The 25,974-nt window shown below is 40.6% G+C and overlaps 1 protein-coding gene across 10 annotated transcripts in view; it reads right to left on the minus strand.

Moving 5' to 3' along the window:
* The window catches only part of LOC138763443 (xenotropic and polytropic retrovirus receptor 1 homolog), a 379,170-nt gene that overhangs the window by 117,458 nt on the left and 235,738 nt on the right, over positions 1-25,974 (minus strand). For all 10 annotated transcript variants that reach the window (XM_069937590.1, XM_069937587.1, XM_069937588.1 and 7 more), the window contains 2 exons: positions 14,833-14,982; positions 10,345-10,428 (listed from right to left, as the gene is read on the minus strand). In XM_069937590.1, the coding sequence (XP_069793691.1) occupies positions 10,345-10,428; positions 14,833-14,982 (234 nt within the window). The remainder of the gene's footprint in view (positions 1-10,344; positions 10,429-14,832; positions 14,983-25,974) is intronic.

Raw genomic sequence — 25,974 nt, forward strand, 5'->3', positions numbered from 1 at the left:
CTTTTACCAGACCTTTCCCAATACTTAATAATTTTAGGTGGAGATTTTAATTGTTGTCTGAACACAATTGTAGACTGTTCTCCGATAAAAGATTAATCTCTTGAAATTGGCTTTAATAATAATACTCCTTCTTATCTAATATGGGATTGTCTGAGGTATGGAGATTTTTGAATCCTACCTCTAGGGATTACTCTTTTTTCTCAACCATTCATAAAGCCTATACCAGGATTGATTATTTTCTAATTGACACCAGCTAATTGCTTGGTTAAAGTTTGTGAGTATCAAAGTATAGTCATCTCAGATCATGCTCCAGTCTTTTTAAGTTTGGAACTTCCAAATACTCCAAGTATTAAAAAACAATGGCAGCTTAATACCTTATTCATTAATAAAGAGTTTTTGACTTTTTTTAGGGAACCAAATTCAATTTTTCTTTGATGTCAACTCAACCCCAGACGTTTCAAATTTAGTGGTCTGGGATACTATGAAAGCCTTCCTACGTAGCCAAATTATTTCTTATACAGCCAACAAAACCAAAAGAGCTAGGGAAGAAATATTAGATTTGATTAATCAGATTAAGCAAATTGCAAATTGCAAATTGATTTAAACCTTGCCCAAAATAGAGACTTGGAGCTATACAGAAGAAAAATGAACTAAAATCTAAATTTGATCTTCTTTCTGCATACCAGATTGAACAATGAATTTTAAGAACTAAAGGTCAATTTTATATTCATGGAGAGAAGCCTGGTAAACAGTTGTCTAACAGTTGTCTAACAGTTGCACTCTGTACAAAATAGTACAGAGCAGTAAGGAGAAGGTTAGAATGCAAACAAAGAAAGTTTGTAGTAAGTATTTGAATATGGATGGGCAGGTGATAGAGAAGGGAAATGCTCTGGAAGAAGATGAAGGGCAATTGGCAGGAAAAGTAAATAATGTTGTTATTAAAGATGAGGGAAAACAGGGATTAAAAATTGGGAAATCTCTGAAATTCATATATTTTAATGCCAGGAGTATTGTAAAAAAGGTGGATGAGCTGAAGGTGTGGATTGATACTTGGAAGTATGATGTGGTAGCGATTAGTGAGACATGGTTGCAGGAGGGATGTGATTGGCAACTGAATATCCCTGGGTTTCGTTGTTTTAGGTGTGATAGAGTCGGATGGGCAAGAGGAGGTGGGGTTGCATTGCTTGTCAGGGAAAATATTACAGCGGTGCCTAGGAAGGATAGATTAGAGGGCACATCCACGGAGGCTATTTGGGTGGAACTGAGGAGTACGAAAGGAGAAGTTACACTTGTAGGGGTGTATTATAGACCACCCGGAGGGGACCGAGACCTAGAGGAGCAAATCTATAGGGAGATAGTAGATATTTGTGATAAGCACAGGGTTGTAATTATGGGAGATTTTAATTTTCCACATATAGATTGGGAAACACATTCTGTGAAAGGACTGGATGGGTTAGAGTTTGTGAAATGTGTGCAAGATAGTTTTTTACAACAATATGTAGAGGTGCCGACCAGAGAAGGAGCAGTGTTAGATCTACTGTTGGCAAATGGGATGGGTCAAGTGACGGAGGTTAGTGTTGGCGAGCACTTCGGGTCCAGTGATCATAATGCCATCAGCTTCAATGTCATTATGGAAAGAGAGAAGTCAGGGCCAAGGGTTGAGGTTTTTGATTGGGGAAAAGCTAGATTTGAGGAGATGCGAAAGGACTGGCAGGGTGTGCATTGGGACAATTTGTTTTATGGGCAGTATGTAGTAGAGAGATGGAAGTCTTTTAAAGATCAGATTTTGAGAGTGCAAAAGCTTTATGTTCCTGTTAGGTTAAAAGGAGGGACAAAAGGTTTGAGAGAGCCGTGGTTTTCAAGGAATATTGGAAACTTGGTTCGAAGAAAAAGGGAGGCGTACATTAGATATAAGAAGCATGGAGTTAAGGAGATGTTTGAAAGATACATTGAATGTAAGAGGAATCTTAAGAGCGGAATTAGGAAAGCTAAAAGAAGGTACGAGAAAACTATGGCAAGCAGGGTGAAAACTAATCCAAAAGAGTTCTACAAATATGTTAATGGTAAGAGGAAAGCTAGAGACAAAATTGGTCCCTTAGAAAATCAGAGCGGAAAACTGTGTGTGGAGCCTAGAGAAATGTGGGAGATATTGAACAGTTTCTTTTCTTCGGTATTCACTAAGGAGAAGGATGTTGGGAGATGTGAGATAAAAAAAGCAAATTGGGTAAATATGGGGAATATAGAGATTACAAAAGGTGTAGTTTTAAGGCTTTTGAAGAATATAAAGGTGGATAAGTCTCCGGGACCAAAAGGGATCTTCCCCAGGACATTGAGAGAAGTGAAGGAGGAAATAGCAGAGGCTCTGGCGGTAATTTTCCAAATGTCATTAGATATGGGGATAGTGCCGGAGGATTGGCGCATTGCGCATGTGGTTCCGTTATTTAAAAAGGGTTCAAGGAGGAAGCCTGGCAACTATCGACCTGTAAGTTTGACGTCTGTGGTAGGTAAATTAATGGAGAAAATTCTTAGAGATAGTACTTATAAACATCTGGATAGACAGGGTCTGATCAGGAGCACTCAACATGGATTTGTGGGAGGAAGGTCATGTTTGACCAATCTGATTGAATTTTTTGAAGAGGTGACTAGGAATGTGGATGAGGGTAGCGCAGTGGATGTTGTCTATATGGACTTCAGTAAGGCCTTCGATAAGGTACCACATGGAAGGTTAGTTAGGAAGGTGCAGTTTTAGGTATAAATTTTAAGATAGTCAAATGGATTGAACATTGGCTGAAAGGGAGAGGCCAGAGAGTGGTAGTGGATAATTGTCTGTCAGGTTGGAGGCCGGTGACCAGTGGTGTGCCTCAAGGATCTGTATTGGGCCCATTGTTGTTCGTTATATACATTAATGATCTAGATGATGGGGTGGTGAATTGGATTAGTAAATATGCAGACGATACTAAGATAGGTGGAATAGTGGATAATGAAGAAGGTTTTCAAGGATTGCAGAGGGATTTGGGCTGCTTAGAAAAGTGGGCTGAAAAATGGCAGATGGAATTTAATGCTGATAAGTGTGAGGTGCTTCATTTTGGTAAGAAGAATCAGAATAGGACATACGTGGTAAATGGGAGAGCATTGAGGAATACAGAAGAGCAGAAAGATTTAGGAGTAACGGTACATCGTTCCCTGAAGGTAGAAACTCACGTGAATAGGGTGGTGAAGAAGGCTTTTAGTATGCTGGCCTTTATCAATCATTGCATGGAATATAAGAGTTGGGAGGTGATGTTGAGATTGTATAAGACGTTGGTGCGGCTTTATTTGGAGTTCTGTGTGCAGTTCTGGTCGCCTAATTATAGGAAGGATATAAACAGAGTGGAGAGAGTGCAGAGAAGGTTTACCAGAATGTTACCTGGGTTTAAGCATCTAGAGTATAGGGAGAGATTGGACAGATTAGGTCTTTATTCTTTGGAGCGTAGAAGGTTGAGAGGGGATTTGATAGAAGTATTTAAGATTATGAAAGGGATAGACAGAGTGGATGTGGATAGACTATTTCCGTTAAGAGGAGGAAAGATTAAAACAAGAGGACATGAGTTAAGAATTAAGGGGCAGAGGTTTAGAGGTAACATGAGGGGGAACTTCTTTACTCAGAGAGTGGTAGCCGTGTGGAATGAGCTTCCGGGAAAAATAGTGGCGGCGGAGTCAATTGTATTATTTAAGAAAAGGTTGGACAGGTATATGGATGAGAAGAAGATGGAGGGTTATGGGCATTGTGCAGGGAGGTGGGACTAGAAAGGGGTGTTTGGTTCGGTGCGGACTAGAAGGGCCTAATGGCCTGTTTCCGTGCTGTAATTATTATGTTATGTTATATGTTATATCCTTTCCCAGGGTAGAGAAGACCATGCAACTTATCCTTGTCATTTGACCCAACAATATCACTCTGAAGGCAAGTGGGATCTTTTTAAAAAAATATGGACATACAGCATAGTATGTCCTTCCTGCCCTTGAGTCAGTGCCGCACAAATAACCTACCACCCTCCAATGATTTTGAAAGGTGGGAAGTAATTGGAGTACCCAAAGTAAACCCACGCAGCCACGGAGAGTGCGTAACCAATTGAAAGGCATGTCGGCTATTAAGCAAATTAATAAGATACATCTCACTGATGGTACTATTACTACCAATCAATCCAAAATAAATAATATTTTTAAAGATTTCTATACAATTTATATTCCTCTGAATTTAATGAATGAATTTTTAGTTCATTTAAATATACTGATAATTTCTCAGGTAAATAAAGAACATCTAGAATCTCCATCTTCACAAGAGGAATTGCAAAAAGCAGTTGAATTGTAATTAATTTTTTCTAAACAACTAGTCCCACATTTAAACTTGGTATTAACGAACCCAGCTCAGCGTGGACATTGGCGACTTCAGGGGTTTCTACGAGGCTCTAAAGGCTGTGTACGGCCCCTCACCCCAAGTCCAAAGCCCGCTGCGCAGCTCAGACGGCAAAGTCCTCCTCAGCGACAAGATCTCCATCCTCAACTTCCAATCACTTTTCAGTGCCAACCGCTCAGTCCAAGATTCCGCCCTGCTCCAGCTCCCTCAACAGCCCCTAAGGCTAGAGCTGGATGAGGTCCTCACCCTGGATGAGACATATAAGGCAATCGAACAACTGAAAAGTGGCAAAGCAGCAGGTATGGATGGAATCCCCCCAGAGGTCTGGAAGGCAGGCGGCAAAACTCTGCATGCCAAACTGCATGAGTTTTTCAAGCTTTGTTGGGACCAAGGAAAACCGCCTCAGGATCTTCGTGATGCCACTATCATCACCCTGTACAAAAACAAAGGCGAGAAATCAGACTGCTCAAACTACAGGGGAATCACGTTGTTCTCCATTGCAGGCAAAATCTTCGCTAGGATTCTACTAAATAGAATAATACCCAGTGTCGCCGAGAATATTCTCCCAGAATCACAGTGCGGCTTTCGCGCAAACAGAGGAACTACTGACATGGTCTTTGCCCTCAGACAGCTCCAAGAAAAGTGCAGAGAACAAAACAAAGGACTCTACATCACCTTTGTTGACCTCACCAAAGCCTTCGACACCGTGAGCAGGAAAGGGCTTTGGCAAATATTAGAGCGCATCGGATGTCCCCCAAAGTTCCTCAACATGATTATCCAACTGCACGAAAACCAACAAGGTCGGGTCAGATACAGCAATGAGCTCTCTGAACCCTTCTCCATTAACAATGGCGTGAAGCAAGGCTGTGTTCTCGCACCAACCCTCTTTTCAATCTTCTTCAGCATGATGCTGAACCAAGCCATGAAAGACCCCAACAATGAAGACGCTGTTTACATCCGGTACCGCACGGATGGCAGTCTCTTCAATCTGAGGCGCCTGCAAGCTCACACCAAGACACAAGAGAAACTTGTCCGTGAACTACTCTTTGCAGACGATGCCGCTTTAGTTGCCCATTCAGAGCCAGCTCTTAAGCGCTTGACGTCCTGCTTTGCGGAAACTGCCAAAATGTTTGGCCTGGAAGTCAGCCTGAAGAAAACTGAGGTCCTCCATCAGCCAGCTCCCCACCATGACTACCAGCCCCCCCACATCTCCATCGGGCACACAAAACTCAAAACGGTCAACCAGTTTACCTATCTCGGCTGCACCATTTCATCAGATGCAAGGATCGACAATGAGATAGACAACAGACTCGCCAAGGCAAATAGCGCCTTTGGAAGACTACACAAAAGAGTCTGGAAAAACAACCAACTGAAAAACCTCACAAAGATAAGCGTATATAGAGCCGTTGTCATACCCACACTCCTGTTCGGCTCCGAATCATGGGTCCTCTACCGGCATCACCTACGGCGCCTAGAACGCTTCCACCAGCGTTGTCTCCGCTCCATCCTCAACATCCATTGGAGCGCTTTCATCCCTAACGTCGAAGTACTCGAGATGGCAGAGGTCGACAGCATCGAGTCCACGCTGCTGAAGATCCAGCTGCGCTGGATGGGTCACGTCTCCAGAATGGAGGACCATCGCCTTCCCAAGATCGTGTTATATGGCGAGCTCTCCACTGGCCACCGTGACAGAGGTGCACCAAAGAAAAGGTACAAGGACTGCCTAAAGAAATCTCTTGGTGCCTGCTACATTGACCACCGCCAGTGGGCTGATATCGCCTCAAACCGTGCATCTTGGCGCCTCACAGTTTGGCGGGCAGCAACCTCCTTTGAAGAAGACCGCAGAGCCCACCTCACTGACAAAAGGCAAAGGAGGAAAAACCCAACACCCAACCCCAACCAACCAATTTTCCCCTGCAGCCACTGCAACCGTTTCTGCCTGTCCCGCATCGGACTTGTCAGCCACAAACGAGCCTGCAGCTGACGTGGACTTTTACCCCCTCCATAAATCTTCGTCCGCGAAGCCAAGCCAAAGAGAAAGAAAGAAGAAACAACTCTTTCCAAAAAGAAAAAAATACCTGCTTCTTTTAATGAAGGAGCTACTTTGATGATTTTTAAAAAAAGGCAAAGACTCAGAGGATTGTGCATCTTACCGACAGATTTCCTTACTAAATCTGGATGTTAAGATTTAATTTAAAGTTTTAGCAAATTGATTGGAGAATGTCTTACCAGGTATAATAAACTTGGATCAACTGGTTTCATTAAAAATAGGCATTCTTATTATAACATCCATAGATTACTGAATATAATGTATACACCTTCTACTCATAATCATCAATGTATTTTATCCTCAGATGCTAAAAAAGCATTTGACAGAGTAGAATGGGAATATTTAATTGATACCCTCGTAAAATTCAATTTTGGCCCAGCTTTTATATCTTGGATAAAACTTTTAGATACATCTCCAATGGCCTCAATTTGTATCCCAGCAATCCAAGCTTTTTAAACTACATTGAAGCATGAAACATGGCTGTCCTCTGAGCTCATTGGTTTTTGACTTAGTACTGGAACCATTTACTATTTGCTCTACGGGAAAATCCTGATTTTATTGGTTTGTTTATAGGAACTACTGAACATAGGTTATCTCTTTATGCGGATGAACTTTTATTATTAATTTCCAACCCTGAGTTATCCATACTGAATATACTGTCATTATTTTCTTGTTTTAGCAGATTTGCTAGTTACAAGATCAATCTTCATAAGACCAAATTAATACCACTGAAGGGTGCACCAGGAACTTTATTCTAAATATCCATTTAAAATAGTGAATGAACAATTTAAATACTTAGGTATTTTCATAATTAAGAATTAAAAAAATATTTTTAAAGAAAACTTTTCACTTTTAGTCAATCAAACCAAATCAATTCTTATAGGATGGTCACCACAATTCGGTTAAAATGAACATTCTATCAAAACCCCTTTTAATCACTGCCAATATTTATTCTTCAATCTTTTTTTGACAATTTCAAATCAATTATTATACGACAATACAAGAAACTGAGATTGAATAAAAGTTACCTTCAGAACACTAGAAATAATAGATTGGCCTTATCCAATTTCTGTTTTTACTATGAGGCTATAAACATAAGAAATATGTTACTATTGTTGCAATGTGAAAAGACAGGTGAATATCCTAATTAGATTGAGATGGAGTTGAAATACCTCCTCATGGGCAGTATTGGGGTCATCTTTACCTATCTCTATTCAAAAATTGACAAAGACTTAATAACGACAAAGATTGAAGATCTGGAATCAATTCAGAACATTTTTCAGACTTATGGAATTTATTGTACAAGTTCTATAATATCTAATTATTTCAACCAGCTAATTTAGATGCCAGGTTTCAAAAATTGAATTTTTTTTTAGATATTAATAGTTTTAAAGATCTTTATATAGAAAAAAAATTTATATCTCCTCAACAATTGGGGATGATATTTAACCTATCAAATAGACATTATTTCAGATACTATCAAATTCAACATTTTGTTTGCTCTAAGCTTCTAACATTTCCTACTCTTCCTAACCCAAATTTTAATCGATGAACTCCTCGAGTTACAATTTACAACTTTTTCAACCATATTTAGGATCACTTTCGATCCATGTCTAGTAATTGCACTATTTTGTTTTTCTAAAGATATAAATATTATTTTTATCTTCTAATTAAAGACAGGTTATAGCAACCTCCACTTTATTAGCAAGAAGAGCAATTCTGTTAAAATGGAAAGATGAGCTCCTACCTACACATAATCAATGGCAATTAGAAATTATGTCCCTTTTAAACCTGGAGAAAATTAGGCATGTCATGAAAATAAAGATTTCTTTTGATAAGACTTGGGGCCCATTTATTGTTCACTTCCATAATTTGACCAATTAAGTGCAATGATGAATGTTGCTGGGCGTGCTTGTTTGGATCCCCTGAGACCGCTTGTTTGGATTTTGACTTTAACTTCCAGACTGTTCTGGATTTCTGTTGATTTTTATTGGCAAGGACCAGATAAATAGTTTGTACTGACCAGTTGTAGTGAACTCTCAGTTTAGGCTGCCCAGCTATTTGATTCTGTATTCTATTCTTCTCATGTATTGTTTACTATAACGTTTAATAAAAAGATTCAAAAAGAGTAGTAGTAAATCATCCGGCACAAACACTGCAGGTGATGCATGTCACGTAGGTGTTGATCTGAACAGCAGCAGAACTGTTAGATGGCACCACACTGACTCTACCTGGTGAATTTGTTGATCTGTGTATGGTAACTGCTGTATGATCCATCCAATTATATTGACTGCCCATGGGAATGCAATTGCTCAGATCAACACCTAAGTGACATGCATCACCTGCAGTGTTTGTGCTGGATGATTTACAACACTACACTCATGTTCATTTGACATGATGCTGTTTGCTGACCACTTCAATCTGTTTACAACAGCCCTTACGAGGCCACCCACAAAATTTTGTGATCCGGTGAAATGAGAATGCTGACTCTGTCTCTTTTGGCCGTGTGAAGCTGGCGTATATCGATGGCCCGTTTTCTTCATTATTACCAACACTGAAGAAACAGCTGGACCCTGCCAGTCAGGTCATCCACTGAATGCCTTCCAGTACCAGACTAAATCAGGCCAGAATGTCAGCCCTCCAGACTGTAAGAAGCAGGTCAGATCCAACCAGTCACCTCCTCGATGGCTTGGGGTTTGGGGGATGGGGGTGTTTTAGTTGTGTACATACCTGGGTTGGGAGTAGAGCCAGTCGCCGCTAGTGACATATCTGGGGCGATGCACAAGAGAAGTAACACAAATGCGCAGAGCAGAACGGGAAGTGCGAACAGTGTGATGGATCACACACATGTGCAGGGTCACAGGAGGAGGAGATCAGGAGGGGCTTTGGTGAGAGATGTTTTATGGGAAGAAGAAGAATTCTGTTTTGAGAAAATAAAGAAGGTTGACACCATTTTTGTCCTGAAGAATGAGTGTGTTCTTTTAATTGTGTGTATATATCATATAACTTACAGTCCCTACAAGTGCAATGCTGTTACAGCATCTGCAATCAGGGTTTGAATCCAGCACTGTCTGTAAGGAGTTTGTATATTCTCCCCTTGTCCCCGGATTCCTCTCACCATTCAAAATGTACCAGGGGTGTAGGTCAATTGGTTGTAATGGGGCAGCACTGGCTTGTGGGCCAAAAGGGCCTGTTACCATTCTGTAATTTTTTCCATTATACTGTGGAGAGAGAAAAACAGAGTGAATATTTCAGGACAATGACTCTTCATTAGAATTGTCAATGAACTGAAAAGTTAACTCTGTTTATCTATCTATATGACTGCTGCCGATTCCGCTATGTCCTTTCAGAATTTTGGTTTTATTTCAGATGTAAAGCCTCTAGTTTTTAATGATTTCAACCTTGAATACCATGCTACCATACAAGGCTATTTTACATTCTCATCCAAGTAGTCAAATTATTCTATCATGGTCTTAGAGTCAAATAAGAATGTCTACAGACTCTGGGGTCGAGTGCAATAAACAAATGTGCTGATGAAACTCGGCAGTTATGCAGCATCCATAGAAAATAAAAGGTAACCAATGTTTTGGGCCTGAGCCCTTCATCAAGTATGCATGGTCTTACCACTTGTTTCCCTGTAACAGTCCAGCCCTAGAAATCTCTGTGTTTCTCCATTTCTGGCATGATATGCAGTCATGATCTTTAATGCTGGTCAGAGCCATTATTATACTGAAAACTACCAGTAGGAACAACTGTTCATGTTGAACACAAAGCATTCTCATGAAGAGAGCGTGCAAGAGGTACATAAAACGATCAACCATAACTCAGAGAATCAGTTTTCACAGCAAGAATCAACGTGACAAAAGAAACCTGAAAAACTTGTGATTTAACCACAACTAACCTGAGCAGCTCCGAGGGGTGGTACTCGCAACCTCTTCATGGCTTTCTGCCTGTCACCTCCTTCCAATTCTGTGGTAACAAGGGCCTACCAAGGAAAAAGACAGATATTACAGATCATCTTACAAATTGGAACGAATTAGCTGCTATGCCACTTTATCAGAAGTTATTTATTCCAAGCATGTTTCACATTTCTTTGTTATTTTTTGCAATTGACTTTATAATTGATCAGCTGCTAATCCATGAATAGGACATTATGAGTCAGCCAATGAAGCAAGACTGAAATTAGATTTTTAAAACTTTTATTAATGGGATATAGGAATCAATGCAAAGGGCAGTAATCATGGCTCTTCTTAATTTCCCTTGGGACGGTGGTAAAGATCTACAATCCTGAATTGATACTTCTTGGTGAACATACTCTCTCAGTGCCACTTGGGAGGAAATTCCAAAACTTAGATTCAGCACAAAGGAACAGAGACAAATGTTCAAATTAGGATGGCAGTGTGATGTTCTCATAAACTTGCTACCCATGTTCTGATTTTGGTAGCATTTTCAGATTTGTATTATTTGATTCCCAATGGAATTGCTGCAATGCATTTTATGTGCACATACAACAACCACAGTGCTCTCTGTGGTGGAGGGAGTAACTATTCAGGGTGGTGGAATGGGTGCCAATCAACAGGCTGCTTGTTCTCAATGGTGAGCAATGAGAAGCTGGAGGGACCAAGTGGATCAGACACATCCATGGAAAGAAATAGTCAATATTTTGGGTCAGGACTATTATTGAGACTTTTACAAATTCTTTCCGTGGATGCTGCCTGATTCAACTGAGACCCTCCAGACTTTCATTGTCCACTCAATATTCCAGCATCTGCAGCCCTTATTTTTCCCTTGCTCTCAATGGCAACAATTTTTCTGAGGGCTGTTTAAAGCTCCAGGCAAGTGGGGTGTCCTCTACCCTTTTTGACTTGTGACTTGCCAAGGGTGGAAAGACTCTGGGATGTCAAGGTAAGTTCATTGTTACATGATACTAACCCCTGATGTGCTCTTGTAGTCATTGTATTTGTATAATTGGTGCAATTCAGTTACTGGTCAATATAGACCCCCTGGACTTGGTGATCATAAGACCATTGTATATCAATAGACTTTCCTTATGGAATTGGCACTCATCAATTCACCCTGAATGATGTATGTCTTGCTGCATGCAGAGATGACCTGCTTCATTTTCTGATAAGTTGTAAATGGAATTAAGTATAATGCAAACATCAACAAACATTTTGACCTTGTGATAAAAGTGGCTGAAGGTAATTGGGTCTACAACACTGGCTAGAGGAACAAATTCAGTAAAGTGAAAACAGAAAATGCTGAAGATACTTAGCAGGTCCGGCAGCAATATAGAGAGAGGGCCAGAGGAAACATTTCAGATTAAAGACACTTCATCACAACTGGAAGGTCATTTATCTGAAATTCTGGCATCTGGCCCAAGAGTTGTTCGACCTGCGGAATATCTCCAGCATTTTCTGTTTTGATTTCAGAATTTGGTTCCTGTCATGATGAGCTGGGGTCAGCATGAATGATCGAGAGGACTCCACATGAAGTTGATTGCAAGGTACAACCCAAATTGTGGAATGCTTTCCCCATGATGTTCATTGACTTCAGTGCTATAACAATTTCCAGAACCTATACTTGGACAATTTCTGCCTTGATGTCAAATCAATTATTTGGTCTATAGAAAGTACAAAATAATCATGTCAAGTGGCAACAGACAAGTTTTAGCCTTTGTATTAAATTTCTCACTACAGACTCAGCTTGGCAGCTGTAATTAGTCAGCCATCCTTGGTGATAGACATTTCAAATCCTCAATCCAAAATTCTTTTCACGATATAGCTATTCTCAGTGCTACATAGAAATGCAGTTCAATGTTGAATACTTATTTATCATCTAGAAGAAGAAGCTTTCTCCTTGCCTGTGTTTGACCATTTGTAATGAGGATCAGAGCCATTTATTTCAGGGCACCCTTTCCCATCTATGTTTCACTGCAATATCACTTCCTGCGGATCTTCCTGTTGGTACAAGACACACCTCGAAATAGTGAAGGACAGATAAGGAATTTGGCTATTAGGTATTCATTGAGTAGTACTATGTAACTAGTAAAAACACAAAATGCTGGAGAAGCTCATCAGGTCAAACAGAGCCCTTAATGTAGCAAAGGTAAAAATACAAAACTGACTTTTTGGGCTTGAGCCCATCATCAAAGTATGAGAAGAATAAAGAGGAGTCCGAATAAAATGGTGGGGGGTGAGGGGGGGAGGGAAAGGGGAAGGCAAAGTAAGGAGATTATAAGGATGGAAGGGACAACAGCAAGGAGGGATGGCTGGGTGGGTGGAAAAACTGAAAGGATAGGCAAGGGGGAGGGGAAAGAAAAAGCGAGCAGCTTTAATAAAAAGCATTAAAGTCAATGCTAATGCCATCTGGATGGAGAATGTCCAGTTGGAAAACAAGGTGTTGTTCCTCCAATATGTGGGTGGTTTGGGTGGGATAGTACACAAGGCCACGGACAGACATGCGCCTCGGAATTGAAAGGGTTGGCCACTGTGGCTGTGGTTGTGAACAGAGGGGAGGTGTTGAGCGAAGTGATCTCCCAATCTGTGACCAGTCTCTCTGATGTAGAGGATGCCACAAAGGGTACTCTGGATGCAGTAAATAGGTTCTCTGAATATATGTTAAGTGTTGCTTCAATTTAAAGGCCTGTTTGGGGCCTCAGAGTGTGGAGAGGGAGGAGGTGTGTGCACGAGTGTTGCACCTTCTGTGGCACAGGGGAAGGTGCCGGGGGTGCAATGGGTGGGAGGGATGAGTGCAGATTCTTGCGGAAGGCCACCAACTACCTGGACTACACTTCTTCACATCTTGTACCCTGCAAGGATTCCATCCCATTCTCTCAATTTCTCCATCTCTGCCACATCTGTTCCCAAGATGAGGACTTCCAGTCCAGATCTTCCAAAATGTCTGCCTTCTTCCACAAACGTGGCATCCCCTCCAGCACTATCAACTCAACACTCACTTGCATGTCCTCCATTTGCTGCTCCTCTGCCCTGGCCCCCTCTGCTCCCAGAAGCAAAAAACAAAGAATCCTTTCATCCTCACCTACCCACCACACCAGCCTCTGCATCCAACACATTATACACCAGAATTTCTGGCATTTACTACAGGATCCCACAACCAGACAAATTTTTCCCTTCTTCTCCCTCTTGGCCTTCTGCAGGGATTGCTCCCTCAGTGATTCCTTCATGCTCCACGGGAAATAAATGCACGGGAAATAAATGGAGTTTATGAGATCATCGGAAATGTGGACACCTAGGAATTTGGAAGTTTGATACACATTCCACCACAACTCCATTGATGTAAATAGGGGTATGAGTATGACTTCTAGCACACCTGAGGTCCACAATGATCTCCTTGGTCTTCTGAGCGTTAAGTGCCAAATTGTTGTCGGCACACCATGCAGCCACAGGTTGGACCTTGACCCCTATAGGCTGTCTCATTGTCCACTCTGATCAGATTAACCACTATGGTGTCATCTGCGAACTTGATTATGGAATTAGAACCATATACAGGAACACAGTCATAGGTGAAAAGGGAATACAGGAGAGGGCTCAGCACACAGCCCTGGGACACGCTAGTGCTCAAGGTGAGAATGGAAGAGGTTGTCTAACTTTACAGATTGGGGTCTGTTAGTCAGAAAGTCCAAGGTCCAATTGCAGAGGGATGAGCGGATACTAAGCTGGTAAAGTTTGGCTATCAGTTTGGAAGGAATCACAGTATTGAATGCCAAACTAAAGTCAATGAACAGCATTCTGACATAAGAGTTGGAGTTGTCCAAGTAGGTTCAAGCAGAGTGAAGTTCGGTGGTAATGGTGTCCTCAGTCAACCTGTTGATACGATAGGCAAATTGATGAGAGTCCAGGATGATGGGCAAACAGGATTTCAAATGTGATAGAACCACTTTGCAATGATGGGGGTGAGTGCAACTGGATGGAAGTCATTCAGACTCGTGGCTGTGAGACACATCGGCATTGGCACGATGAAAACAATCTTGAAGCTTGTGGGAACAGGTGCCTGAGCCAGGGAGAGATTGAAAATGTCCATGAAGACCCTAGCCAACTGTTCTGCACAGACTCTAACCACATGGCCAGGTATACCATCTGGACCAGCTGCCTTCTGTACATTCATCCTACTCCGACAGAGGGATATAACTGAATGGCTTGCTCTTTGGAGCTTGACTATTACATTCAAGACTTCCTTATTCTTGCTCTAATCCTGAACTTGCCTATTCTTCAGCAAAATTATTTGTAAAGCAGGTTCACCAGACCAGGTGAGTTGCTATGGAACACAATGGGAAATTACTTGCACTATCAATACTGCAGTGAGCTGACCATTTTCAGAAAGATTTCTTGGTTTCCTTTCATGTTGTGGAATACCCTGTACTTCTTACCTCTGTCTCACTGATGAGCTGAGTGATTTTCTTGCATGTGTAGAATGGAGCCACCTCCACATGCACTACTCGCCAGTCAGCCCCACGACTTGTCTCCAGCATCTTGTCATGCTTCTTCAGAATCTTTCGGAAGCCAGTAAAATTCAGATTCTGAAAGATAGGAGGTAATTTTATTACTGAATCTAATAACACTCACTGTCTCTTGGAAGTTGCTTGAACAGCAAAGCTTGGTCCTTTCTTTGGAACCATTCCACATTGGTATGACGCAAAATGCAGTTGATCTCAACAGTTAAATTTTCCTTTTCACTATATTGTGAAATCAATAGTTAGTTTACTGGAATTAATTAAACGTGAAAATCAAAAAATAAGGAGCAGAAGTAATTAAATTATATTGAGGTACACGTTGGTCATGCTTTAACTGAATGATGGAATAGAATCATGGGACTGAATTATCCATTATAATGGATGAAGTTGGGTTTTTTTCTATCACTCCTTTCATGGAGTCAGATGTGCTATCCTCCAATCTACATGAACAATCCCAGAATATATAAAATTTTAGATGGGGATATCTATCTCTAGAACTATCTCCTTCAAGCCTCAGGGAAGGAAATCATCAGGGAAGGAAATCATCAGAACGCTACGATTTATCAACTTTGAAATTCACTATTTTTTCTCCCTCATTTTTGTTAGGCCCCTGATTCTCTAATATATCTGACAGGTTTAGTCTATAATTTTCTGTGAAAATAGATGTGAAATAATTGTTTCTTTATTTCTATTGTTACTATTATAAATTCTGTTTCTTTCTGTAAAGGGCTAAAAAAATTTCTGCAAGTTAACAAGAAAATCTTAGATGCTGGGACTAGCGCAATTTGCTGGAGAAATTCAGCAGTTCACGCAGTCCATATTGGGCTCGAGTCCTTCATCAGGAAAGCAAAGAGGAGAAAAGAATGGAAAGGAGTACAGGCTAACAGGTAAGAGGAGAACAGGTTAACAAGAAAGAGGTAATAGGTAGATGCAAGTGGGAGGGTAGAAGAAGCTGAGAAGTAGAGGGGGAGAGGGCAGAGGGTACCTCTTTAATAGGAGAGATAAGGGGTGGGAGTTGGAGGAGAGGAATCAGAGGGACAAAGAAAGAGAGACTGGGTAAGAGGGTTAACAGAAATTGTCTGGTTGGAGACTGCCAAGGTGTTTTCTCCTTCTATTTGCAGCTGGCCTTGATTTAGCAGTATCCTTGCTAGTTTTTTTTTAACCTTTTTGTGCTTCTATAAAAGTTCTTACAGTCCATTTTTATGTTTCTCACCAGTATATCTATTTTTAGGTAGTTCTTTGGTGTGTACCAAAGCAATTTTAAATCCTCAAGCCTTCTGCCATTTCTGGCAAGTTCTGAAAATTCTTATTTGAATTTAACCTATCAGTTTCTCTTGATGAATCCTGTTTTATTTACAGGAATTTGTACCTTTTTCAACTTGTCCTCTCCCCTCATGCCTTCATAGTTCCTTATGTTTCGATTTAAGATCCCAGTTTTGCATTGCAGCTTTTTCAATTCAAGCTTGATGTTTTTCATATTATGGTTTTTTTTTGCCCAAGTCTCCTTAATAATACGATTATCAATTAACTCTGGGTCATTGCACAAAACCAAATTCAAAAAAGCCTTTTTTCCCAAGCTGTTTCATTAACATGTTGATCTCATCAAGCATTCCTACAAATTTAATTTCAGTCCTACTGAAGCCAACTTGATTTGTTCAGCTATATGTTGGTTATAGTCTCTTATAATTTACTTCTAATTTCTTAAGACCTGTATATGCCATATTCAATAGTAGAACTATTATTTGTTGGTCCATAAATACTCCTAACAATGTTTTCTGCCTTTGTTATTTCTAAACTCAACCAAATTTGTTCTAGTTCTCCACCATGATCTATCAAGCCAAGATAATTTCTTACCATGTCCAGATTTCCTCATTTATTGATAATGCTACACCATCCTTTTCCCTGTTGCTTGTTCTTTCTAAATGTTAAATATCCTGGAATATGTAGTTGGCTGTTTTGGTCACCCTCCAGCCACATTTCTATAATGGCAGTGAGATAAGACACATTGACTTCTATTTGTTCCATTGTCCTCTCATAAATATTGCAGACATTGTTGTTTGCCAATACCTTCAGGCCAAAGAAGTGAATAAATGATCCATCTCGGCCTTTCCAAATTCCATATCATTACAGATTCTAGTACACCGTCAATTTAGTTCAACCAACACCAAGAAATGTTGAACTGCAATTGTTACACCACAGATAATGGAGAACATCATATCTGTTGTGCATCCAAACCAGTTGTGCTTCTAGTTAAGCTGCTTCAGAATAGCTACAAAACTGAACTATTCCCCTTGGACAATTTTCACTCCATTAGCCTATTCTTAATCTTCACTTTAAGATGAAGTGAAGATTAAGAATAGGTGAAATCGACAAACTAGCAGGCAGCACTTATTCACCAATAACTTGCTTACCAATGCTTTCTTTTAAGTTTCTTGAGTACCGCTCAAGCTTCTGATAATCCAAGCAGCACATGAATGAATATAAGTTTCTTCATGCCCACTTAATGCAGCTGCATGAGCTCATTGAAGAAGGGTTTCAATTCAAGAGAATGCCCACATCTGATAGTGTATCAAAAAAAAAAGCCAAGTCTTAACTCAGAAATCTTTAAGAAATCTGTGGATCCTGATAAAGTTCAAAAAGCTATATTATGACTCAGTAGCAAGTGGGAATAAACACGAGGAACAATACAAGGACAGGAGCTAACCATCCTTTTAAAAAGCTGATTAGACTCAAGCAGAATATCAGCCAAATAATATGTTTTAAATTTTAATGATAGAGCCCTGTAACAGGCTCTTCCTGTCAAGTGTCCGTGCTGCCCAATTCTACCCTGTGATCAATTCACTTATTAACCCTGTATATCTTTGGAATGTAGGAGGAAATTGGAGCACCTGGAGGAAACTCATGTGGACACAGGGAGAATGTACAAATTCCATACAGACAGCATGAATCCGAACCTGCTGCTGCTGTAATAGCATTGTGCTCATTTCTATACCAATCATGCCGCCCAAAATAGTCTTTAAAACATTCAAAAATAAACAGCTTAGAAGGAAAGTAATTATTCAAAAGATTCCAAAAAATATATCAACAGATTATTATTAAGATAAGAAAGGAATTCCATCCAAGTAGTCCAGCATTCACAATTTGTGGCTCCATTAACCAACCAAGAGATTATTACATGTAATATTACATGAGGTGAGAAACAACTCCCTGATATGTCCTAAATTTGCCATAGAGCGAGTTTAATCGGAGACCTTTTGCCAAACAATTGCAATTTGTTTTGAAGTGATTTGTCAATTTTACCTTGCCTTTATCATTAAGAATCGACAGACCTCGCTTCAACATGACTTCACATTTTCCTTCTTTCACTCTTGCTTCCTAATTCAGATCTTTGACATGGGATTTAGGCTTGTGATTCTTCTCTGCAACTATTTTTTGAATGTGTCTTCTGTATCTCAGTCATCAGAATTAGATGTGGTGTAAATCACAGTGTAAATAGTTAAGTGTTGGACTGATAACACCTCCTTGTTACTTTCATTCTTGCATTCAGAGATTTCATTAAATTATGCAGTATACTGGACCATTTTGCCTTTCACTCTCTATAGTTTTTTGGAAGAGCTACAAATTGGTATTACTTCTTGGTTCTTTCTCCAAAGTTGTTGGAAATGTTTTCCTTTCCTTTCAAAAGCTACCACTAATTTTGTTTCCAATGTAGTTTCAAGTAATATGATTGAGATCAGTCAATTCACTGTGTTAAAAAAAACTATTCTATTGTCCTTGGACATGAAGGGAATGGTCACTGTCATGATAATGAATATGTATGAGATGTACCGGAAGTCACCTGGTATGAGAGAGAGATAAGAACACAAGCAGGAGAACAAAGGAAAACGGGAGAATAAAGCCACTGGGAAGTTTACCTGATAAAAGTTGTGTTTAATGTTTTATCAACTTCACATTTCGGGCCACAAATGTGACATTGGCGAAGAGGATGAAAGAAGCTTGAAGAAAATTAAAGACTAAACAAGATTACAGAGGATTACAGACAACTTCAAGGTGATAAGAATTTTCTCTGTGACTCAGTACTTTTGGAGCTGGAATATTTCCTCATGGCTGGGGCAGACAGTGACTTTCTAACACATAGTGGAATTGCTCATTTTGACCCAACGGGTGATGCAAGTACTGTAAGTGTGAAGTGGAAGGCATGGCTGGAAGAATTTGAATCCTACGCCGACAGTCGTGGCCTATTTCTAGATACCGGTACAGTTGAACAAAAAGCGCAGAGAAGGGCGTTACTTCTTTTCACTGCTGGACCTGCAGTTCGGGAAATATTTAAGACACTTTTGAATACTGGAAGAAAGGATGAGTACTGGAAAGCGGTAGATGCATTAAATGCACACTATGTAGTGACACCGAATGCTACATTTCAACGCAATTTGTTTCGGAGAACGAGACAAGAAGATGGCCAGACAATTGCTCAGTACGTGACGAGACTACGCCAGCTAGCTGTTGGATGCAATTACATGCCAGCTGATTTGGACAACCAATTATTGGATCAAGTCGTACAGCACTGCAGATCAGATAAACTCAGAAGACGTCTACTGGAAAGAGGGAGTGAGTTGGAACTCATCGATGCTTTAACCATTGCTGCTGCATTAGAGGCTGTTGAAGGGCAATTTCATACCATGACCCTGAAAGACAACTCAAGCCAGCAAATTAAGAGGCTCTCACATCGCCATAACCAGCCAAGATATACGCCGACACAGGATGTAGAGTGTTATCGATGTGGAAACCGAGGTCACTTTGGAAAAGATCCATATTGCCCGGCCAAAGGCAAAGTTTGCAGAAAGTGTGCAGGTAAGGACCACTTTGCAAAGAAGTGCAAAAGCAAGTCCAATGCAGACCAAAAGAGGAAGAGTACAACTTCCAAAGGCAAAGCCTGGGGGAAAGGTAAGTATCCTGGAAAGAAAGATACCATTCGCCAGATAGACGGTGACGATGATGATACCCAGGAGGAACAGAGTTGTTACCAATTTACGTTGAATGAAGTACATCATGAGAAGGTCCCAGTGATCATTGGTGAAGTGACAGTGCAGGTCATTGTAGACTCAGGCAGTGACAGTAATGTGATTGATCGACATTTATGGGAGAAGTTGAAAAGGAAAAAGATCATCTGTACCTCAAAGAAGTGTTCCAAGAAACTGTATCCATACACAGCAACCAAGCCATTGCAGACCATTGGATGTTTTACTGCAACTGTTGAAGCTGGAGATAAGTACACCGAAGCAGAGTTTATGGTCATAGAAGAGAGGGGAGAACCATTGCTGAGTAGAAGCACAGCGCAAGACCTGGCAATACTTCATATTGGAGCTTGTGTCAATTCAATTCAGTCATACGAGGATATGAAGCAAGAATTCCCCGCAGTCTTCCAAGGAGTAGGAAAGCTGAAAGGTCGACAATTGAAGCTAGTGGTAGATGAAACGGTCAAACCCAAGGCACAACCAATGCGCCGAACTCCGTTTGGACTTCGTGGGAAAGTCGAAGCCAAAATTAAAGATTTGATCGAACAAGACATTATTGAACCGGTGGAACATTCGACACAATGGGTCAGCCCAGTAGTGATTGTGCCCAAACCAAAGGGTGACATAAGACTATGTGTAGACATGAGAATGGCCAATGAAGCTATAATTAGAGAACGACACCCTATACCAACAGTGGAGGAAATACTTCAAGAACTAACTACCAGCAAGGTATTCTCAAAAAATTGATCTGAAATGGGGCTATCATCAATTAGAGCTGGATCCAGGTTCCCGAGATGTGACAACATTTGTGACTCACTGTGGATTGTATCGTTACAAAAGACTATCATTTGGAATTAATGCAGCTTCGGAGATCTACCAGTTTGAAATCCATCGAGTGATTCAAGGCATTCCTGGAGTTGCCAACATTCCTGACGACATCATAGTCCATGCGCCAACGAAGGAAGAGCATGACAAACGGTTGAGGCGTGTACTATCTAGACTACAGGAGGCAGGCCTTACCGTGAATGGAAACAAGTGCCAGTTCGGTGTGTCAGAAATGGACTTCATGGGACACAGACTTACACAGGAAGGACTAAACCCTGCAGAGGCCAAGGTGAAAGCTATTGCAGAGGCACGTGCACCTCAGAACGCAACAGAGGTGAGGAGTTTCCTGGGATTGGTCAATTTTTGTGCAAAGTTCATTCCTAATTTCGCGACAGTGGCAGAACCACTAAGGAAACTAACCAGGAAAGGTGTACCATTTCATTTTGGATCTGAGCAGAAGAAAGCGTTCACAGCGCTGAAGCAAAGCCTGACAGATGCAAAAACTCTTGGATATTACGATCCGGCCGCATCAACCAAAGTCATAGCGGATGCCAGCCCGGTTGGTTTAGGAGCCGTGTTGGTCCAGATGCATGATGGAGGACCAAGAATCATTGCCTATGCCAGTAGATCGTTATCAGATGTGGAAAGAAGATACTCTCAGACAGAGAAAGAAGCACTCAGACTTGTATGGGCCTGTGAGAGGTTCCATGCATATTTATACGGCATTGAATTTGAACTCATCACAGATCATAAGCCATTAGAGGTGATCTATGTACCTAGATCCAAATCATGTGCCAGAATAGAGAGATGGGTACTCAGACTACAACCATACAAATATAAAGTAATCCACATTGCAGGGAAAGCAAACATTGCTGATCCGCTGTCCAGATTGGTGAAGGATGGAGGTCCACATTCCAAGTCAGAATTGGGAGCAGAAACAGAGAGCTTTGTACGCTTCGTAGCTATTCAGGCGACACCGAAAGCTGTGACTACGAAGGAAGTCGAGAGAGAATCCGAAAGTGATCCAGAACTCATGGAAGTAAGAGAATGCATACAGAGTGGACAATGGGACAAGTGTACTCACAAGGCTTACATTCCCATTAGAGATGAACTTTGTTGCATCGGACAGTGTGTATTAAGAGGTTGCAGATTGGTGATACTGCAAAGATTGAGACCGAAGATCGTATCCTTAGCGCATGAAGGACACCTAGGTATTGTTGGTACCAAGCAAAACCTCAGAACCAAGGTATGGTGGCCAGGTTGTGATAAAGACGCCGAGAAATTTGTTAAAACTTGTCACGGATGTCAAATCACAAGTAGGAGTAATCCGCCAGAACCGATCCGGAGTACGCAACTTCCGACAGGACCATGGATCGACGTAGCTGTTGATTTTCTTGGACCTTTACCGACGGGTGAATCAATTATGGTAGTGATAGATTACTACAGTAGATACTATGAGTACGTGGTGTTGAACTCCACAACCACTGAAAAAACAATACAACCATTAGCAGAGATATTCGCAAGATATGGATTACCTGTTACATTATACTCTGACAATGGTCCACACTTCATTTCAGAGACATTTGCGGAATACATGAGGACCACAGGTATCCACCATCATAAAGTAACTCCGAAATGGCCGCAAGCCAATGGAGAAGTAAAGAGACAAAATCAGTCCATTGAAAAACGATTGAGGATTGCACACGCAGAAGGACAAAATTGGCGAGAAGCATTGCTATCTTATGTGGCTGTCTATCGAGCAACGCCTCATGCAACCACTGGAAAAAGTCCTGCAGAAGCATTTTTTGGGAGAAAAATCCGCACAAAAATGCCAGAAATAAAGGAAATCCGAGACGATCAGGAGATGAGGGACCACGATGCTGAAAAGAAAGGTGCAGCGAAGCTGTACACAGATTCGAAACGTAGAGCCAAGTACTCAGACATCATGCCAGGAGATAATGTTCTAGTGAGGCATGAAACTGGTGGTAAGCTAGACACACCTTATTACCATCAACCCTATACTGTCGTATCCAGAAGTGGCAGTATGGTGACAGTCAAGTCTCCGACTGGAGTCCTGTATAAGAGAAATGTATCAAGTGTAAAAAGGTACCAGTCCAGAGATACATCGAGCGAAGAAGTTGAAAGGCCAATACGAGATGCTGAAACTGAGAGACCTGATGATGTTCCAGAGGCAGTTACCAGCACTCCTGATGAAGTGACTAGAGCGCCAGAAACACCCGAAGCCGTGGCGAGCAGTATTTCCGACGCTGAGAGTGAACAACCGAGAAGCGACGACAATATCGCAGGCAGGCCGAAACGAAACCGGAAAGTGCCCAAACGATACAAAGACTTTGTGCCATAATTTTAATAAGAACTTTGGGACAGTATTTAATCTTATATCATAAAGTGCATGTATGAATGCTGTAGGAAATAAACTTTATGTAGTTGAGTTATAGTATTACCATTAGTTACGATGTTTGTATGTTTCCGAGGGATATTGATAAGTGAAGGTAAAGTTTATTTCTGATTAAAGGAGGGATGTCATGATAATGAATATGTATGAGATGTACCGGAAGTCACGTGGTATGAGAGAGAGATAAGAACACAAGCAGGAGAACAAAGGAAAACGGGAGAATAAAGCCACTGGGAAGTTTACCTGATAAAAGTTGTGTTTAATGTTTTATCAACCTCACATTTCGGGCCACAAATGTGACAGTCACCCTCATCTTTAAGGCCTGCAGATCAAAGGTTTTTTTTATCATTTCTCTGTGGTCATCACTGACTCCATTGCTCATCACATTTCAACATTTAAGATTCCTTTGCTGTCAGGGGAGGGGGATCACGTGATGCTTAGAGTGGCAGGATGTTAATCTGTGGCTCTCAGTATTCATTAAAAAAAAGTTATAAAAGACACTTTATCTAAATAACTTCAACTTTAAAACTTACCTAAATGGGTAAAAGAAAAGAATCTGCAATTCCTTCAACTTCTGGGGCTTGTTGAGTTAAGGAATCAGCTCAACTTGGCACTGTAGGAATGAAGCCTTCTTCAAAGAAGAAGCCGGGACAGGAGGTTTGACCCACCCCCAGGCAAGCACTTCTCCAGAACAGAGTCTATGTGGGCAGTGCTGAGGTAAATGAGAGATGGCATAGATTAATGAAGCCTGATGCTTTAGGCTCTGACTCAGAGAGTGGAACCTCTGAAGAGGAAGAAGAAATAAGTATGGAGCAAGTTTCAGAACTGGAGGAAGAAGTGTCTACAAAGGACAAAGGTAAGAAGACAAAAAAAAACATAAAGAAATTACCAAATGCACTTTTAAGAAGGTGATGAAGATTTTTTAAGCCAATAATCAGCAGGTTATCAAAAAGTTACATGATATATATGCTGGAATGAACAGCTTCCAGACTGCTTTGGCTGAAATGATTCTGAGAGTAAATAATTCAGAAGACAGACTTGAGAATATGGCTGGAAGTCTAGAGAAAACAGAAATTCAAGTAAATACTTGAGAAAAAGGTAAAGGATAAGACTTGGGAAAAATTAGACATTTTGGAAAACTTTAGCAGGCGCAATAATGTCAAAATTTTTGGCCTGCAGGAAGGCATGGAAGGTCAAGATCATATTAATTTTTGTTTCAAACAGTGGATTCCCAAATTACTAGGAAAAAATAAAATTGGTGAAAAAGTTGAAATAGAATGTGCACAACATGCCCTCATGCCACGCCCGAGGCCGGACCAGAGACCTCGCTAAAACTGTTAAGATATCAGAACAGAGAAAAGATCTTAAGAGTGGCAGCACTGGGTGCCAAAGAAAGGCAAGGTCCACTTGAAGTGGATGGCAAGAACATTTTATTTTATCCAGATGTTAGTGCTGTACTATTGCAACAAAGATGGGAGTTCGATCCCCTCAAAAAGGTTTTGATGGAAAAAGGGTACAGCTATGTACTTCAGCACCCCACAACATTGAAGATATCAATGCAAGATGGGGAGAATATTTTTATTTCTTTTTACTACAGACGTTGGGAAAGCAGGGGACTTTATTAAAATACTTCTAAGTTTGCCAGCTAAAAAACCCCAGTCTGAAGATATAAAGAACTGTAAAAATTATTTTGTTCTATAGTATTTCTCATTAATAACTTTAACCATGATATATTTTCTTCCTTTGCAGGAAAAAAAATTGTTACGTATTAAGGGTAACTGTAGATTTTTTATGGGAGACTACGAGAAAGTAGGGTTCTGTTCTACCTAATATCATGATCTTTAGCACCACCTGGGAGGGTACTGGTCTTACCACAGTCTGGGTAGGCATCTGTGGTTTGTTTTGGGGGATTGTCTCTCTTTTTTCTTCGCTATGCCTTTTCTATCAAATTTTATTTTTTTGGTTTCATTTGGAATTAATTTCTCTCCCTCAGGATAGTTATGATTGGAACTCTCAGGTGGCAGGTGCTCAGTGCTGGGGGCGGGGGGGCAATAGTTATGTAAACTTCTGAGGAGATGAATAACACAATTATATGTTTGTGTTTTAATGTGAATGGCCTTAATGGAAAAGTTAAAAGAAAACAGGTCCTGGTGCACATAAAGAAAATGGGGGTTGACCCAGCCTTCCTTAAAAGAAATTCATCTAACAAAAAGAGAACATGGAAAATAAAGAGGGGTTGGGTTGGCCAGGTCATTGCCTCTTCTTACAACTCTAAATCAAGGGGAGTGGCAATATTAATAGGGAAAAATGTTCCAATTAGAGTGCAAGATGTGGTTGTAGACCCATCAATAGGTATATTATGGTACACTGTCAGATATATTCAGAATCTTGGAACCTGAAGAATTTATATTCACCAAACACTGATGATGAAAGATTTATTTATGACAATCTTTTTAAATTGGCAAATTTTTGTCTGGATAAGTCAGAAAGGAGAATTACATGGATGAAGGCAGCTAAGGCTTCCTTGGGATTAATGAGTCAGCTGAATCTAGAGGACAGCTGGAAAAAACTCCATCCAAGGGAAAGGGATTATTCCTTTTTTTTGGGATAATATGATTCCTACTTGAGGAAAGATTTATTTCTGGGCTCAGCCCAATTGCAGCGTAGGACCATTGTTATGCCAGAGAAACAAAAGATGGTCTATAGATGATGCCTTAATTCATTGAAGAGTCCAGATTTTGATAATTTTTATTAATTTTTTTAAATGATCTTTTAATACCTCTTTTTATGAAGATATTGGATCAG

This window comes from Narcine bancroftii, chromosome 5, assembly GCF_036971445.1.
Source record: "Narcine bancroftii isolate sNarBan1 chromosome 5, sNarBan1.hap1, whole genome shotgun sequence".
Taxonomy (NCBI): Eukaryota; Metazoa; Chordata; class Chondrichthyes; order Torpediniformes; family Narcinidae; genus Narcine; species Narcine bancroftii.